This window comes from Cebidichthys violaceus, unplaced genomic scaffold (assembly GCF_023349555.1).
Source record: "Cebidichthys violaceus isolate CVI_PGR_0920_01 unplaced genomic scaffold, fCebVio1.0.p SCAF_17, whole genome shotgun sequence".
NCBI classification, from domain to species: Eukaryota; Metazoa; Chordata; class Actinopteri; order Perciformes; family Stichaeidae; genus Cebidichthys; species Cebidichthys violaceus.
The window spans coordinates 4,925,264-4,941,167 of NW_027176340.1; the positions used below are offsets into that span (position 1 = coordinate 4,925,264).

The window sequence follows — 15,904 nt, forward strand, 5'->3', positions numbered from 1 at the left end:
TTCTTCTGAGTAACAGGCAACCGGGGACTAGGAAAACACATCTAGGGTCGCGTCTGCTTCTTCTCTCACAGAGTGCCAACAACATGCTGACATACTCCCATGAAGTGCTGCCTGTGCTCTGAGCTCTGCTGTTCCTCCCGTGCTGACGCTATATGTCCCACTCGTACGCTCGCAATGACACAAGGTGCATGTGGCCATACTACATGTGCTTGTGAACGCTCATAAACACAAACTCATCATATTTCATATTTCAAGGACACCCATTCCCATTAGCTTAGTTTCCTAGGTCAGGGGAAAAGCCAGAGGAAGCAGAGCTGTTGTTGTCTCTTTCGGCTGGGTGCTTCCTGTCCTGATAGAGGTTCAAGTAGAGATATCCCTGAAAGGAGCTGTTGGAACAAGGGAGGGAAGAGCTGGGTGTTTTGGACCTCTTTCAATGACTTACAATCTTATCTGGCCTGAGTTTGGTATGCATCCACTAGTTAGAGCTGGGCACAGTTTGAGAGAATGTGTTAGAGCCTCCCTGCTTCCCCTCTCCATTACAAATAGGAAACAATTTGCAGAGATGCAGATAGCCCTTCATCAGTGGACTTTAAAGTAAAAACGTCTTTAAATCCTGACTTTCATCATGCTTTCTCACCACACAGAGATCAGACATTTCTAAATTGTTTGTTCTTAATCTGAAAAGACTTTTTCTGGAAGATATCACAAGGATTTCTGGGGTGTTTGCAGCATTCCAAACAGTATTTCAAAGGAGCTACTTTCAGCATTTTAATGAGCATGAAGTTAATTAGTGCGTCCTGATGGGAACACTGCAAGTTCACTTCAAAAAACGATTGCAGCCATGCCGGAGAAGCTCAAAGCACTCACTGTGTAGCAGCATGTTGTTAAATATAAACAACAGGAGTTTATAATATACCATCGCGTTCATTTGCCAAAAATCTGTTTAAAACTTGATGTTTTAAAAAAAAATAATACAAACTGTAACTGTAACTCTATACTCTCTTACTCTCGCCATGGCCAAGTAGGTGTGACTGCTTTTGCCATCATTGTTTTTTTTTATGAAGCCCTTCAACGTGACACACTGCTATCATGTTCTCTTGGCGACGTCTGCTGCATTTCAAGATGCTTGCTTTCAGTTTGAACTATAATCTGAGTAAACATTCAAAGACAGGCCTCTTCCTCGTCTGTCTGGTCGGTCTATCACACTGTAATTGACACACTCTCTCTCGTTTATGACACGACGGTGGCCTGAGAGGCTCAATCTGTTGGAAAACACATTCATATGCGTGTTTTTGGTGGGACTAATGTAAACGTTAGGCTCCTCATCCTGTCTGAAGATAAAGGTTACGGAAATGGATATGATTAAATAATCATAGGAGGAGCAGATGCGTCAAGACCATCATCGGTAGTCAGGATAGTCAACCTTATCCTTGTCAAGGAAACAGGATTGGTAATTGGATGGCTATAGTTGCCTACAAATGAAGGACACAGATACTGATGTCTCAGACGTCACAGACACACATGCTCATGGAAAATTACCAACGCTTTCATCTGAGGCTTTGTGCTCAAGTGTATTCAGGGCAGAGTTATTCCAGTTTATTATGGCAGCATTAAAATAAAGGCTAATTATCAGGCCGGATTAATTCAAAGAGCAATGTTTTCTATTGTCCGATGTATTATATGGTTAATCTCCCTGAAAATTCACAGTGGAAACCTAACATGAGCTGTTTTTTTTTTTACAATACTTTCTCTATGTTCTGAGAGAGTAGTATTGGTAATGCTGTACAAAATGGGATGTCATACGTTTACATTTTTGTAAAACTAGAGAAATCGTTCCAATCTTTAATTCTTTTGAAAATGTCTCCTGAAGACAGACACGTTCGGGTCCTGGTTCGGGTCACGAGAGATAACATGAAAGGCTCTTTAACGCAAGCAGAGTGTCACAGTGTGTCTTAACCACTTCGACATGAGCCCCTATTTAAAGCCAGTCCTTCAACAAAGGCAGTCTGAGGTCAGAAGCGCACGTATATGAGTGTGATATCTCTTAGAGAAGTGTAAAATGACACTCTTTTCCTGTGTAGTGGTTATCTCACAATGCTTGTCAGTAAAGGATAATCAGGGAAGGCTCCAAATGAAGGAGTAATTATGTGAGGGGGCTTTACACTAAATATAGTTTCAGAGGGAGATTTGTGGCTAGAGGGTGTTAAGTATAGACTACTGCTCTCAAAGTGTTCTGAAAATGAAAATGTTTGCCTTAAGCATGTACATGTGCACGCCTGTCTGTACATCCGTCTCTGTGTAAACTTCAAGTATGTGCAAGCGTCTATATGTGCACAGATTTCACGAGTCAATATGAGTTTACGTGCACGTCTGTGTATACAGCAAAGTCTGTTTTTTCACTTGACGAGCAAGTAACAAGCACATTGTGCCCCGTGAGCTCGGTGCACACCTCCCACACGCCTTCAGGCTCCAGAGGCCCTTGTAGTGTTTGGTCTGGGGCGGCTCCCTGGCTGATTTACTTCCTGCTGGGGACCACAGCGATGCGGGGAGGAGAGTGTGAGCAGGGTTTGCCAGAAGGCAAAAAGAAGGCAAGGATAAACTGACACTTATGGTGAATTTACAAGGCATGACAACTGTTAATTCTACATTTCATCGCCTCTTCATACAGAAGCGGTCCGTCTTAGTGACCCCACTGTTTTAGAAACGGTTAGTTCACTGAACACACAGTAGACCTACAGAACAAATCATGAATGTTTGAGAAGCTAAATCACAATTACTCTGTTGCCCACAAGTAATTCGACCTCAAGAAACATCAGCTTCACTTGTTTCCTGATTTAAAAATAGTGTGTACAGCAGTGAAAATTCATTATTTTTTTTTGCTGAGCTGTGAATAATCTGCTGGCTCCAAGATAATTATAGTCCTTATTTAAACTTGACTTTGAATGTTCTTTCCACCCAGCTAAATTTACAAAGCAGTGAAGGTGGCTCCTTTGAAGCTTCTATTTTGCCTTCGGTTTAGTCTTGGCAGTACCATGGTGTAAAATATCAAGCATTTTACTGTTGTTTTAGGAGTAAGTACAGTAAATATGATACAATATGAAGATGTAAATACTGAGTGTTCAGCTGGGTTGAGGTCTGGGGATTGCTGAGGCCGTAGCATTTTGGAATTTAACATTGTTTTAATACAGATCAAATCTCCCAGTGACCCTTCCTGCCCTGTATAGAAGCATCTGCATTTGTTATGGTTCTCCACACGTGTATTACTCTTAACATTTGTATATTTTCACGCATCATTTTATTTTAATTATTGGTATTCATTGCATTCTTGTTGTTTTTTTTTAGATCAGCCATAAGGGTATTCCACCCTGAATTTCACTACATATCGTTTTGTGTAAATAAAACCTATTCCTTGAATGTATTTAGGTTTTTCTTTCACCTTTTTGTATATTGTTTATTTTAACGTGAAACATTAAAACAATGAAAGGGAATAGTTCTGTATAGTATGCATGAATACTTCTCAGGGACCTTTAATAAACACATTGATGCAGCTGTGACTGTCCAGAATTCAGTGTTCTCCGAAATAACATTATGGGTTAGTGTGACTTTGCATTAACTTTTGAGAAAAGGTGCAAATGATGCTGTGGTGCTAATAAGATGACAGTTTAATTAATCATTAGCTTCCACTGTGAAACCCCGAGGCTGTAATAGTCCTCGTACCCTGACGATTGAGTTGAGGACAGGACTGCATTTCCGCCCACACATGGTTCTCCCTTGAAGCGTCACATTTTGCCACAAACATATGCGTCTGCACAGCCAATCTGCTCATAAGGGATGGAAAATGGGAGCTGGACCTCATCTGCATTCTCCTGATCCAGTAGGCTTGCTCGTTAAGAGGCTTGTGTGAGCGGTGATCCAGAACGTTTGTGTTGTGAGGAATTAATGTGGCTCCTGCCCAGCGTCAGATCAGGTAGTCTGGCTGACTTCATCAGGGCCCCTAAATCCATGTGTGAATGGAACAAAAGGCGCTCAAACAAAGCGGATACTCTGCCCTGAATGACTCAGTGCCTGTCATCAGACCCTACCGCATGACATTATTCATACACACACACACACACACCGACACACACGTACATAAATGGGGAAACAGGACTTGTTCAGTTCATTGACTGTAGCTCATCTGTGGACTGTATCCTTCATTACACATGTGTTTTTCTGTCCTCTTCTCAAGAGAGCAATGCAATGCATTCCTAGCCCCGTGGCGACTGATTTATACCTTACTGCAGTAGAAGTGTCCCCTTTTGAGGGCAAGCCTGGTGATCTTCTTGGTGGACAACATCTGAAATCTCTATCAGCAGACCCGGGGGCCTTGGGTCCTGCTGTGTGCTGAGTTTCTAATATCCCCCATGAGTGAGGCTGGGCCAGGAAATCAGGGGAAGAGCGAATTCCCCCAGCAATCAGTTGTTACCTAAGATTAATAGATTGCTACATTAAGCAAAACCTGAACCTTCTCCTCTGCAGGCTGACATCAAAAACAACGGAAACCTGGGATACTCATCGCTCAAATACCAGAAACTCCTGTTTTGGACGTTTGAAATACAATACAGGCATTACATTGCGGGAAACAGGCTCTTCACTAGACCCTTCAGGATTCAATAATGCAGCCAGCACAGAAAATGAAAATGTAGGCAAAAGATAGCTGATGTTCTGTGCGCTGAACGTTAGCTGTGAGGCCCCGGAAAGGAGCCGGTTTCCATCTGTGTCAGTCAATCCTGTAGAGCTCCGGTGGTGCAGCCTGCGAGCAGAGTTGGCTCTGAACCAGCAGCTGGAGAACCAGCGTGACGTTTTCCATCACACCACAGCTGTCTTTTTTCACAGCTTCTCCCCGAACACCACACACAAATGAGAGCGCTGGTGTGGGTGTCTGTGTCAGGGATTATGTATGAATGGGGGTGTATGTTCCCATTCTTTTTACTACTGAATTGGTAGAGTATGTCAGCCATTATAATCACTAACATGACTTTGATTCAGTCTCACTCATAGGATGAGCGCGCCAATAACTCCCCCGGTTTACGTCTGAAATGATCCTCGGGTCATGGAGACTAAACACACCCTGTCATCATCAAGGAGGCGGTGTGGCTCGCTCCACCCATTACTAACAGCAGGCTGTGGCGGCACTTGAACCACTCAACAAAACAATGTCGAGGAGTGATGCAATGATGACTCGTCGTTGCTGCTTTTGATTATGTTACTCTCCAGAATTGAAAATACCTGTGTGTGAGGCAATTTACTCCTAATTTACCCTCCATTTCCCAGATGTCTTTGTACCAATACAGGAAGTGATTAATAACTGAAGCAGCTGCAGGATTCTCAGGAGTTTGGTATGGTTACCAAATAGAAGTGCTTTAATATGGTCGTATTTACATAGTGGAGAGAGATGACAGTCCGTTGCCTGGGGATTTGTGTATTGTTTCCACCGCAAGAGCCAAGTGTGTGTGGGTCTGCCAGACGAAACCACGATCCAGAACTAATACACGGCGATGTGTCACGCTGACTCTCAGCCATATTGCCTTAAACTTCACAGGCTGGAAGCTCAGCTCATGTAAGGTGTGAGCATAGTCATATAGAACTGAAAAGCAAAACCTACCCATGAATTATTGCTGCATTTCCCTGTGGGTATTTAAAGAAGTGATTAACATTATTGGTGCTTACAACAGTTTAGTTGTTAGCAATTGTCAAAAGTCACAAATTCAGGTCAAATCAGTTCACCCCAACTATGAAAACAATCCATATGTCCCTTAATTCCTTAACTGTTGTTTTGGAAAAACTTCTAATTATAAATCGGGAGAAGAGTTTTGTTCACAGATTCAAAGAAAATAATGAAGTCTTCAAATGATTCAAAGTTGTCCCCTTCTATTTTATTTTGCTTGCAAGGGAAAGATGCACCACAGTCACCTCAGTCAGTGTCTGTGGTGAAAAGTTCAACATCGTACAAGATACCAAACCATTTTATGCACACATGAGTTCACGCCCTGGGCTAAATCATAGACAAAGAGTAGATGTTCTCGTACCCTGGCTATCGTTCTTATCTAAACACATGCCAAGTGTGTTTACTGGGAATCAGTGATGGTTTTATGGTCTGTCTCAAACTTGTCAGACACTGTGTCTTCACTTCCTATGTCCGAAGTGGGAGTGTGTGACCAGCCGTGAGAAACAAGACACTGTGTTCAATAAAACTGATTAACTACTTCTATAGGACTGCTGTGTTATGTCAGTATTTGTGTTCCTTACCTTACCTTTCAGTTTTACATCTTTTAAAACATTTCATGATATAAGAATATATTTTTTCCCATTACACTGTGCACATACTTTTAAGTTTAGGTGTCATAGTTTTGAGAAATAATTTCTGCCACAAGGTAAATATAATGGAAGTGAATGTGATTATTTCCCTAAAAGCTTTGAAAATGTGCTTCCAAAGGAATAGTGTGACTTGATCAATACCACTGAGGTATAGATATAATAGGCTTTCTGCAGCTTTGTACCTTACCCTAGATTTTAACATAGGGTGATTTTTAAAGGTGTCAACATCGGCCACAATTCTCATGTCTAAAAGGAGGAAGTTGAAGACTTTGCTTACAATAACCTTTCCGTTTAACAGAGGGATAGTTTATCACCTATTCACTGAAATCTTCGACAGACTCACAGGCTTGACGTCACCTTACTACAACACTGACCCTTCTGCTGTGTGTTTGTATCAGCGTGGACTTTGGACATAGGCTAATTATGCACATAATTTAATTACCTCTGCAGGCAGAAGCAATCAATGCTGTGACCTCCATAGTCAATAAATCATTTACACTGATAATACGTTGTTTTGTCTTTTTCATTTTCATCTAAACTCCTCCCTTCCTGTTGGTGAGGGATTCCAAATAAGCGGAGGGAGTGAAGCGCTCCTTGAGTATACAATTGTTCTGGAGTGTGAGCCACAAAGGGAAATTCCTTTCTGTTCCAAATGCAGCTGAATGTGAGACGAGCTGAACGTGTAACTTTTTCGGGGGTTGGAGGATGCTGGATAAATCTCAGCATGAGTCATGAAGCAGAACCAAAGAAAAGGGAGCGTAGCTTTTCCTGAGAAGGACATCCACTTTGGCACAATTTCTTTCATCTGCCAGCTTCTAGCTGTGGGTGTTTATCTCCCTCCCAGACTTTTTTATTTTTCATTTTTTTACCCTCCATGACTAACTTTATAAGGAACTTCCTGTGAGTGATGACATCACGATGTGGCTCACAAGCAGGGAGGGGAGGGGGGCTGAAGTGGGAGTAGAGACTGTGAAGCCTCTTTATCCCACGGAGTGTTTGGTGAAACATGGAAAGAGTTTTACCGACAGATTCAGAGATGTAAAGCAGAAATAAACATAAGCAGATGCTTTATTGAACTGGATTTGATAACAATTCATTTCTCTCACAAAATGTACATTTATCGCCATAGGTGAGTATTTCCTGCACCATCCATCACATCAAGCGTGTAAATCATTTACAAAACTCTGTTCATATTATTCACATTCACACAAAAACGTATCACCTAGCAAAAAACCCCTTCCTCGGCTGGTCACAACTGGCCAAGGGAATCCCAAAAATGTGCCTGAAATTATAAAGGGGGATTAGCAGTAGCCTGGTCCATGTAGGGGCCAAATATGTCATGATAAGCCTTTCGGGTTTAAGGGGCCTCCCTGCCCAAGCTGTAAAGGATTTACAAACTCAGGCACAAGAACACTCTGTTCTCTCTCTGCGCACACCTATGCTTTCTGCCACTATTGATTCAACATATGAGTTGTTTGTAGCCATTGTATTGCTGTGTTTGGATAGCGTGCATGTCAGTGTTGGGTTTGTATAGTCCGGTTAGATTAGATGACATAGTTAATACAACACCACTTAAGATCTAAGTAGGCTAAGTGACTGAAAATAGAGGGTGTGCGACTGAGGGATGGCATATGCAAGACTAGTCACATATTAGCAGAAACAGAAATACAGAAAAATCTATTTACATCAACCCTGTAGCCTGGGTTATCTAATTACACTGAGTTTAAGTGAACATCATGCCAGGTAAACAGGTCCTGCCAGAATAATCTGAATCTGAATCTGATAAGCGAGCTGCTAAACAATCTGGGCTCCATTCAGCTGTGCAGATAACAGTGTTTCTGGCTGTGTTGCTTTTCCCGTTGTCTGTGTTATCTGCCCTGGAACCATCCCCATTACTGCCTCTGTCTCCCTGCAGATCCATGAAGTTTGACGTTTGACTGCAGCACGTATGCTTGCTGTTTATTAAACCACACAGGAGACACATTTGAAGTGCTATAGGTCAAGACATAAAACAGTTTTTTAAAGGCTAAACTACCAGGATGATGTGGCACCTTATAATTATCACTTTATACTGCTGCAAAGCAGAGTATACAATTATGAATAAACATCACTCCACTGCATCAACCAATCCCCATTGAGCTGTAGCCAATTCGCAGAGCAGCTGCATGTCTAACAGTCTCATTGTTGAGGTGTTTACTGTATCCTGCATGTCCTCCACTGGAGCGCTTTATCAGCTGACTGCATCCTTGTGTTCACACATGCTCCGTCCTCTAAGGTTAAAGGCAGACTTTGATCACATCAAGTTAACGTAATGCTTAAATTAGACCTGCGTATATGTCCCATATACACTCAGCCTGTACTGTCGCACGTACGCTGCAGAAGAGACGTGGTGAAAATGAAGTCTGCGCCTTTAAGGGCAAGTGTTCCGGGCGGAGCCAGTGCGTCTCTCGTGTGGTAGAGTTTATAAGACACCGCTCACTACAATACAAGACTTATCTAAAAGTGTCACAGTGTAGCCGGAGCGCCACCTATTCGCTGGCGTGCTGTGAATCAATCAGACGATCACAGAATCAAACAAACCAAAGACACGGAGGAGCTATTTTTCACCAAAGAGGAGTCTAGGAGCGAGTAGGCGGAGGAAATCTGCGAAGTTATTTAGGTGAGTTCAGAACGAGGTTTGAAATGTCTGGTGTTTGGCTGCTGTAAGTAGGAGCCCGTGTCTGTCTATTGTTTTGTATGTTGGTGCCAGCGCGACAGACACCTCTGATTGATGCAACATTGAGGTTGAGCTTATTCGTGTGTATTTTGTATACATTTGTTGGTTTATGTGTATGTTTTCTTTCTAAGCCATTCAGAGGAGCGACTTGTCTTTGAGCCGACATTTCGAGGATTTAAAAAGTAAAACAGTAAGACACGGTCTTTATATATATATATATATATATATATATATATATATATATATATATATATATATAATATATATATATATATATATATATATATATATATATATATATAAAAAGACCGTGTCTGTCTTTTATGATGGATATAAAATGTTTGATCCCTTACATAACTTTAAGTCGATTGCAAACCTATGACTCTTTGTGTTTTGTATGTAGTCTACAATATCTATTTATTTTAAAATCCGCTTACACTAAAAGGGAAATAACAAACCATTCTGTGTCATCATTACCTGTCCTTGCCAGATAGCTGACTTGTGGTGTGAGTCACCTGCCTGCTAGAGGGCTTTTAACCATTATTATCTCAATCCGGTAAAGTGAGGGGGTGTGCGCGCTGTTTGCTTGCCGCACAGGTAGAGCGGGTATGGTTGCTCGGAAACCGCTGCAGGGGTGTCATGAGCGGGGTGTGAACTCTTTGTTTCAAGGTCTGTGTGACTACTGCAATCCTGAATCAAAGGCAAGCTATCTCCTGATGTCACTGCTAACCCCATTAGACCTCGTCCTTTCCAGCACCCATGGGCCCTATGTTATCTTCACACTCACATTGAGCCTGTCCACCTATTGTATAAACAGAAAGGCCAGACTTGACCATATAAAGACCCACATTCTCTGGCCAAAATGATCTGAATTAAGTGACTGAAAGTAAATTCCCTGCTTAAGAGGGTTAATGCTCTGCATGACACGTCATTTGTTAAATCCCGTTGCCTGTAAATTCTCCTGTGGTTAACTGCCAGGATGAACTGTCTTTGCACCTGTTGCAAGAGGAAGCACAAGCCCCCGGGGTTCGTTAAAGGGGATCATGTTGCTTCCCGTCCCCGCCGAACCGAATCGACGACCCTGGGCATAGGGATTGCATGCCTTGGTGGGCAGTTTGGCTCATGTTGGTGCCCCGGACTTCCTGTTGTTTTAGAGCTTTGTTTCTCACCAGCTGTCAGTGCAGCACGTAAATATGGCTCATAGGAGACTAGAAAGGAGGGGGCCGTGTTCTTCTCAGTCATCACTTCAACATTATAAGCAGGACAGCGTGTCTCTGGGTGTGCACGCACCTCATTTGTGGTCTCCAGAAGAGATGACCACCAGGCTGACGGATGCACCTGTTATGCTGCATTCTGAAAAATAGGACTTCTGATAGGGTGCTGAAGTCAAAGACAAACAAAGACGCCCACAGCCCGTGATACACTTGCTTGAAAATGTAAAAGCTCTGCATACTTTGATATAACACCTTCTAAACTCATGTCTCCAGGGATTGTGACATACTGAACAGGTTAATCCAGTGCGAGGTAAAAGTATTAGTTCAGATTTTACATACAATATACTGCTGACCCCAGAAATATCAATATCAAATCCTGCCAGGTCCTCCCCCCCCTGAATATTGTACACATTGTTTACTCAGCCCTGACACATACTTGACATGACTCGAACATTCAGGTCATTTGACTTGAGGAGTTCTTGCAACATCAGGTATATCTCTGGTAACTGGAGGAGCCCTTTCCTCTGCTGTTCAGGACAAGCGAGATTGCAGCAATGGAGCACGGCACAGTCAAGTTTAAAATAAACTGTAAACGTATTAAGAGGTGGAACAGTCTGTACAAATAGAAGTCTGGAAGTTGGTTAATCGGTTCACACAGATTGAGTATTGTTGAAATTTAGGCTCGTTGAATATAGCACTATATTTGAAATGTAAAGATCATTCAGTGACCTGGTGAACAATTGTATTTGTTTATCAATCTAAGGCACCAATTATTGTCACTCAACTATCTTAACTTGTATCTACTTTAGGCCAGTTATATGAATAAAATAGACTTGAAGAACAAACAAAATAACAATTTGCGCATTATACCGACATTCTTACGTCAAGATCCTCCTTCGTTATTTTGTACAATACTCTGACCACAAAGTTATGAACGACCGAGTGCTCTGTCCTATTGGTGTGTTGTGACATAAGAGTCCTATTATCTTGCCAAAGTGAGCTTTATTAATCATTCCTCTGTCACAGAAGATTGTAGTCTAGTCTGCTTAGAGGGAAACAAAGCACAAGGCCATGACTAAATATTTGGTTTGGTGGGCAGCAGAAAGTGGTAGATTTCGGTCATTTATCAGGACTGTATTTCTTCTTTAGCTTCAGTAGAGGATGTGGACTCTGCTTACAAAGAGTATTTTTCAATGTGCTAGCCCATGTTCTGTTTCTCTTCATCTGCTTTTGCGTTCACCCCCCCCTTTCACCGTCATTCATGGCTGTATCTTGGCTGTGTTGCAGGTACACCAGAAGCAGGGGCAGCCAGCCGGGTGATCTGAGTGTTTCCTGACTTTGATGCGACCCGAGTGTGCCTGGAGCATGTCCACAGTGGGCCTGACTGCCCAGGAGATTTCTTTTCCCATAGAAAATCCCTTCCTGAGGGGCAGCTACTGTCACAGCATGGCTGGATCCAAACCCTCCTGGAGCTATCACCATGAGCTGGACAAGTGAGTGTTCAGGTGCCAAGACTAACAGGCCCTTAGGGGAACATTCTTAGACACGGATGTTTTGTTGAAAATCTGCATGACGTGCTGCACTTTTATGATTCAGGTCAGTCTGAGGTTTATTGTAAATAAGGATGATAGGTTAGGTCCTTTTTTTTATTTAAACTGGTACTCATTTCTTTTTCTTCTTTTTTGAACAGCTTCTACTTCAGTATGAACACTGCACACTCGGACCACAGCTCTCGTGCTCATCATAAAGGGCCACCTCCACCGTCTCTAAATTATGAAAGTAAGTGCATGATCTGTCACCTGCACATTGCAGGTTCTTCTGAAATACACACATGCTGCTTTGGATGTCCTGTTGCTTTGAATCATCTGCTACATACATACTAGATTCTGCTCATGCATTCCTGCCTTGCATACAGTAAGTAGTTTTCCAGAAATGCAGAGAAAGCTAGTAGTTCATGTTGAAGTAGTAAATTGAGATTGTCGTTAACCAACCTTTAGAAGTTGATACTGTGTCATTAATGTAATGTTCCTTTTCCTCTCTTGACAGGACAGAAACACAGTCCCAGTTCACAGAGATTACCCCCAAAGAAATCCCGGCCCTCCCATCTCTCCTTGTTCGGCAGTGCCGAACCATCCACCCCAAGTCCTGCTGATGACGACCAGGTGGTCCCCTCATTCCAGAGGCTCTCGGTGTACGAGTGCAGCAGTCCACCACAGACGCCAGGCAGATGCTCCAAGCCTCTGCCCCCCATCCCTCCACAAACGGACATGTCCCCTGAGCAGGCTATGGACAAAGAGGTTGAATTTTTCACAAGTTCGGACGACAGCCGCTGCCTGGTGTCAGATCAGTGTTCTAAATCGTCTCCCTTTCGATATGGAGTCCCCAGTCGAAGGAGCTTCAGGGACTGTGGGCAGATTAACTATGCTTACTACGACGGCCCATTAGGACCGCAGAGCCAGAGGCAGCCCAAGCAGCAGCAGCAGCAGCAGCAGCAGCAGCAGCAGCAGCAGCAAGCACATCCTCCACAGGAAGTGCGGGAACAGTATGAGCTGCAGCGACAGGAACCACCGGAGCCAGCGGTCTATCAGAGACAGCAGGACAAAGCTCAGAGGAGACTGCGACGCTCGCAATCTGGCCCAGCTGGGTCCTTTAACAAGCCCTCGCTGCTGCGCCTCACGTGCCACAAACGCCACACCCAAAGTATGGATAAGCCCGAGGTGCCACCCCCTATTCCTCCACGAACAATCAAGACAGGAGACTACCGCCGCTGGTCAGCAGAGGTCTCGTCTGGGGCTTACAGCGACGAGGACAAACCACCCAAGGTGCCACCAAGGGAACCTTTGTCTAGAAGCAGCTCCCGCACCCCGAGCCCCAAGAGCCTCCCAACATACATTAATGGGGTGATGCCGCCAACTCAAAGCTTTGCACCGGATCCTAAATACGTAAGCTGTCGTGGTTTACAGAGACAGAACAGTGAGGGCTCCCCCTGCATCCTCCCCGATATGGAGAACGGCAAGAAGGCCAGCACCACACATTACTATCTCCTGCCTCAGCGGCCTGCTTTCGTGGACTCACCTTGTGTGGAGAGATTTCTTCGGGTCATGGAAAGCCCTGCAGCTCGCAATACAGATGTATCAGACTCGGACTGGGACTGTCACACCAGGAGGAAAGCACATGTGGATTTAGTTTGAAAAGTTTAAGTGGAAGTAGCAGAGGACTCTACTGTAGATGAGCAAAAGCCACTTGAAAAAATGGTGAAACTGGACGCTAACAAACCCTCAAACTGCTGCTTTTACTTTTTTTTTTTTAACCCCCTATGTATTCTGAACACACAGGGTATGTGTGCACTGTATTCAGTTACTGGTAATGTTAAGTAGCTATCACGGCTGAGATACTTGATGTAAAAACTGTATCTCTGACTATAGATTGTGGGAAAATTCCACATTGTAGAGCTTACTTTTGATATTTTTTTTTTTATGACTGTGCGTTTTTTGCTGATGTCGTGGTACAGTCAGAGGGCACAAGCGGGCCTTGAACCTCATGTGCTTCAGTGTTTTTCTGTGTTTGAAGGTTGAGGATGTTTTGTGAGATGCATTGACGCTGCTTTTGTAAGGGACAAAAGGTCAGTAATGTAACCATGAATCACTTAATATATGAAGTCTCAATACAAGGCCAATTAAGTTTTAACAAAATGAAGGATATTAGCACACAAATCTCTTTTCTGTTTGCTATTGTACATCAACACTGATGTGGTTTCCCTGCCTTGATGAAGTTTCAGTCTTACTCAGGCCACTATATCTGTGTAAATTAATGTTTCCCACATGGTACATTTTGTACTCAGAGGTGGGTACATTACTGGTAGCTACGCGTGTTTCCATTGGAATGTCTAGTGCAGCTTATGTGGTGTAGTTGTCTGTTGATGAGAGTGTGTGTGTGTGTGTGTGTGTGTGTATATATATATATATATATATATATATATATATATATATATATATATATATATATATATATATATATATATATATATATATATATATATATATATATATATATATATATATATATATATATACATTATATATATATATATATATATATATATATATATATACATTATATATATATATATATATATATATATATATATATATACATTATATATATATATATATATATATATATATATATATATATATATATATATATATTATATATATATATATATATATATATATATATATATATATATAATGTATATATATATATATATATATATATATATATATTATATATATATATATATATATATACATTATATATATATATATATATATATATATATATATATATATACATTATATATATATATATATATAATGTATATATATATATATATATATATATATATATATATATATATATATATATATACATTATATATATATATATATATATATATATATATATATATATAATGTATATATATATATGTGTATGTATATATATATATATATATATATATGTGTATGTGCGTGGACGTGTTTGTGCATACGTGCATGTGAGCATCAGTTGGAAAAGTGTTCCGGTGAGACTTTCTACAAATGACTTTCTACGATTGGTAGAAACTATCAACCATACTTGTTACTGTGCTCTGCTTATTTGCAGCACCTGCTTTTGAGTACAGCCCTCTAAAAAGTGATTGCTTTCTTTCAGTGTCCAGGTCTGTTTTGTTGCACAGAAATTGGCCTGTTGAACATTAAGTGAATGCGATTCTCACTGCAATTCCATCAAACAGTTGGAGGAGCTTATTCATTTTTTTTTTTTTTTTTTTTGGTCAAGCTGTGAGCAATTGCTTCGAACTAATTTGCCTCAAGTACTACCTCCCTTTTGATATAATCCTATATTTCACATACTCCCCATTAATATAGAAAACATTTAAAATTATAATCTACAAAACATGAGGTAACTCCTAACTCTGTATGTTACCTGACCTAATTCAAGTACACTTCACTTAAAGAGTAACACAAAGGCAATTCTAACCGGATATCCTTAAATAGAGATTTTAGATCACGCGGATCTTAGATCACAGAGATGTTAGGCTAACCTGTTAATACAGACGTGCATTACAAAGACAATGCAGGGTTTACCTACCTGACACAGACTTTCCTGTTCTGCTCATGCATTCCTGCCTTACATGATTGCAGTGGGTGTGGTCTGAGAGACTTTGGCTGCTGGCAGCCTAGAAAATATATGATTTTTATTGTTGTAGATTGTTCAAGAAGCATCAGAATGATATAGTAAATGTAGCACAGGTATTGAAGTAACCCTTGGTATCGAACACGGTGTTCAGTTTGGGAAACTGATCACTGCTAAGGTCAAACGGTCATTGAAATATACTTTCTCTCTCCCGTCTGCTCACAAAACCTTGCCAACACAATGTTGCTTTTGACTTAAATGTCTGAAAAAATGTTTACATCATACACTGATACTATTTAATCTTAAGGTATTCATATGTCTTATTAGAAATAATAAAACTGAATGAAGACTAGTTTATCATGGAATAACTTCTCTGCTGTGGTGAAGACATGCACTGGGAGAGTACAGTATGCTGTGTACA

General features: G+C 41.4%; 1 protein-coding gene across 1 annotated transcript; it reads left to right on the top strand.

Annotated features, from left to right (window-relative positions):
* The first annotated feature begins 8,868 nt into the window (after window positions 1–8,868).
* On the top strand, window positions 8,869–14,000 carry errfi1a (ERBB receptor feedback inhibitor 1a). The gene is made up of 4 exons (XM_068712279.1): window positions 8,869–9,016; window positions 11,575–11,780; window positions 11,978–12,066; window positions 12,334–14,000. Exons 2-4 carry the CDS (start codon window positions 11,629–11,631, stop codon window positions 13,476–13,478), a joined length of 1,386 nt encoding a protein of 461 aa, XP_068568380.1. The 5' UTR covers window positions 8,869–9,016; window positions 11,575–11,628; the 3' UTR covers window positions 13,479–14,000.
* The last annotated feature ends 1,904 nt before the right edge of the window (window positions 14,001–15,904 follow it).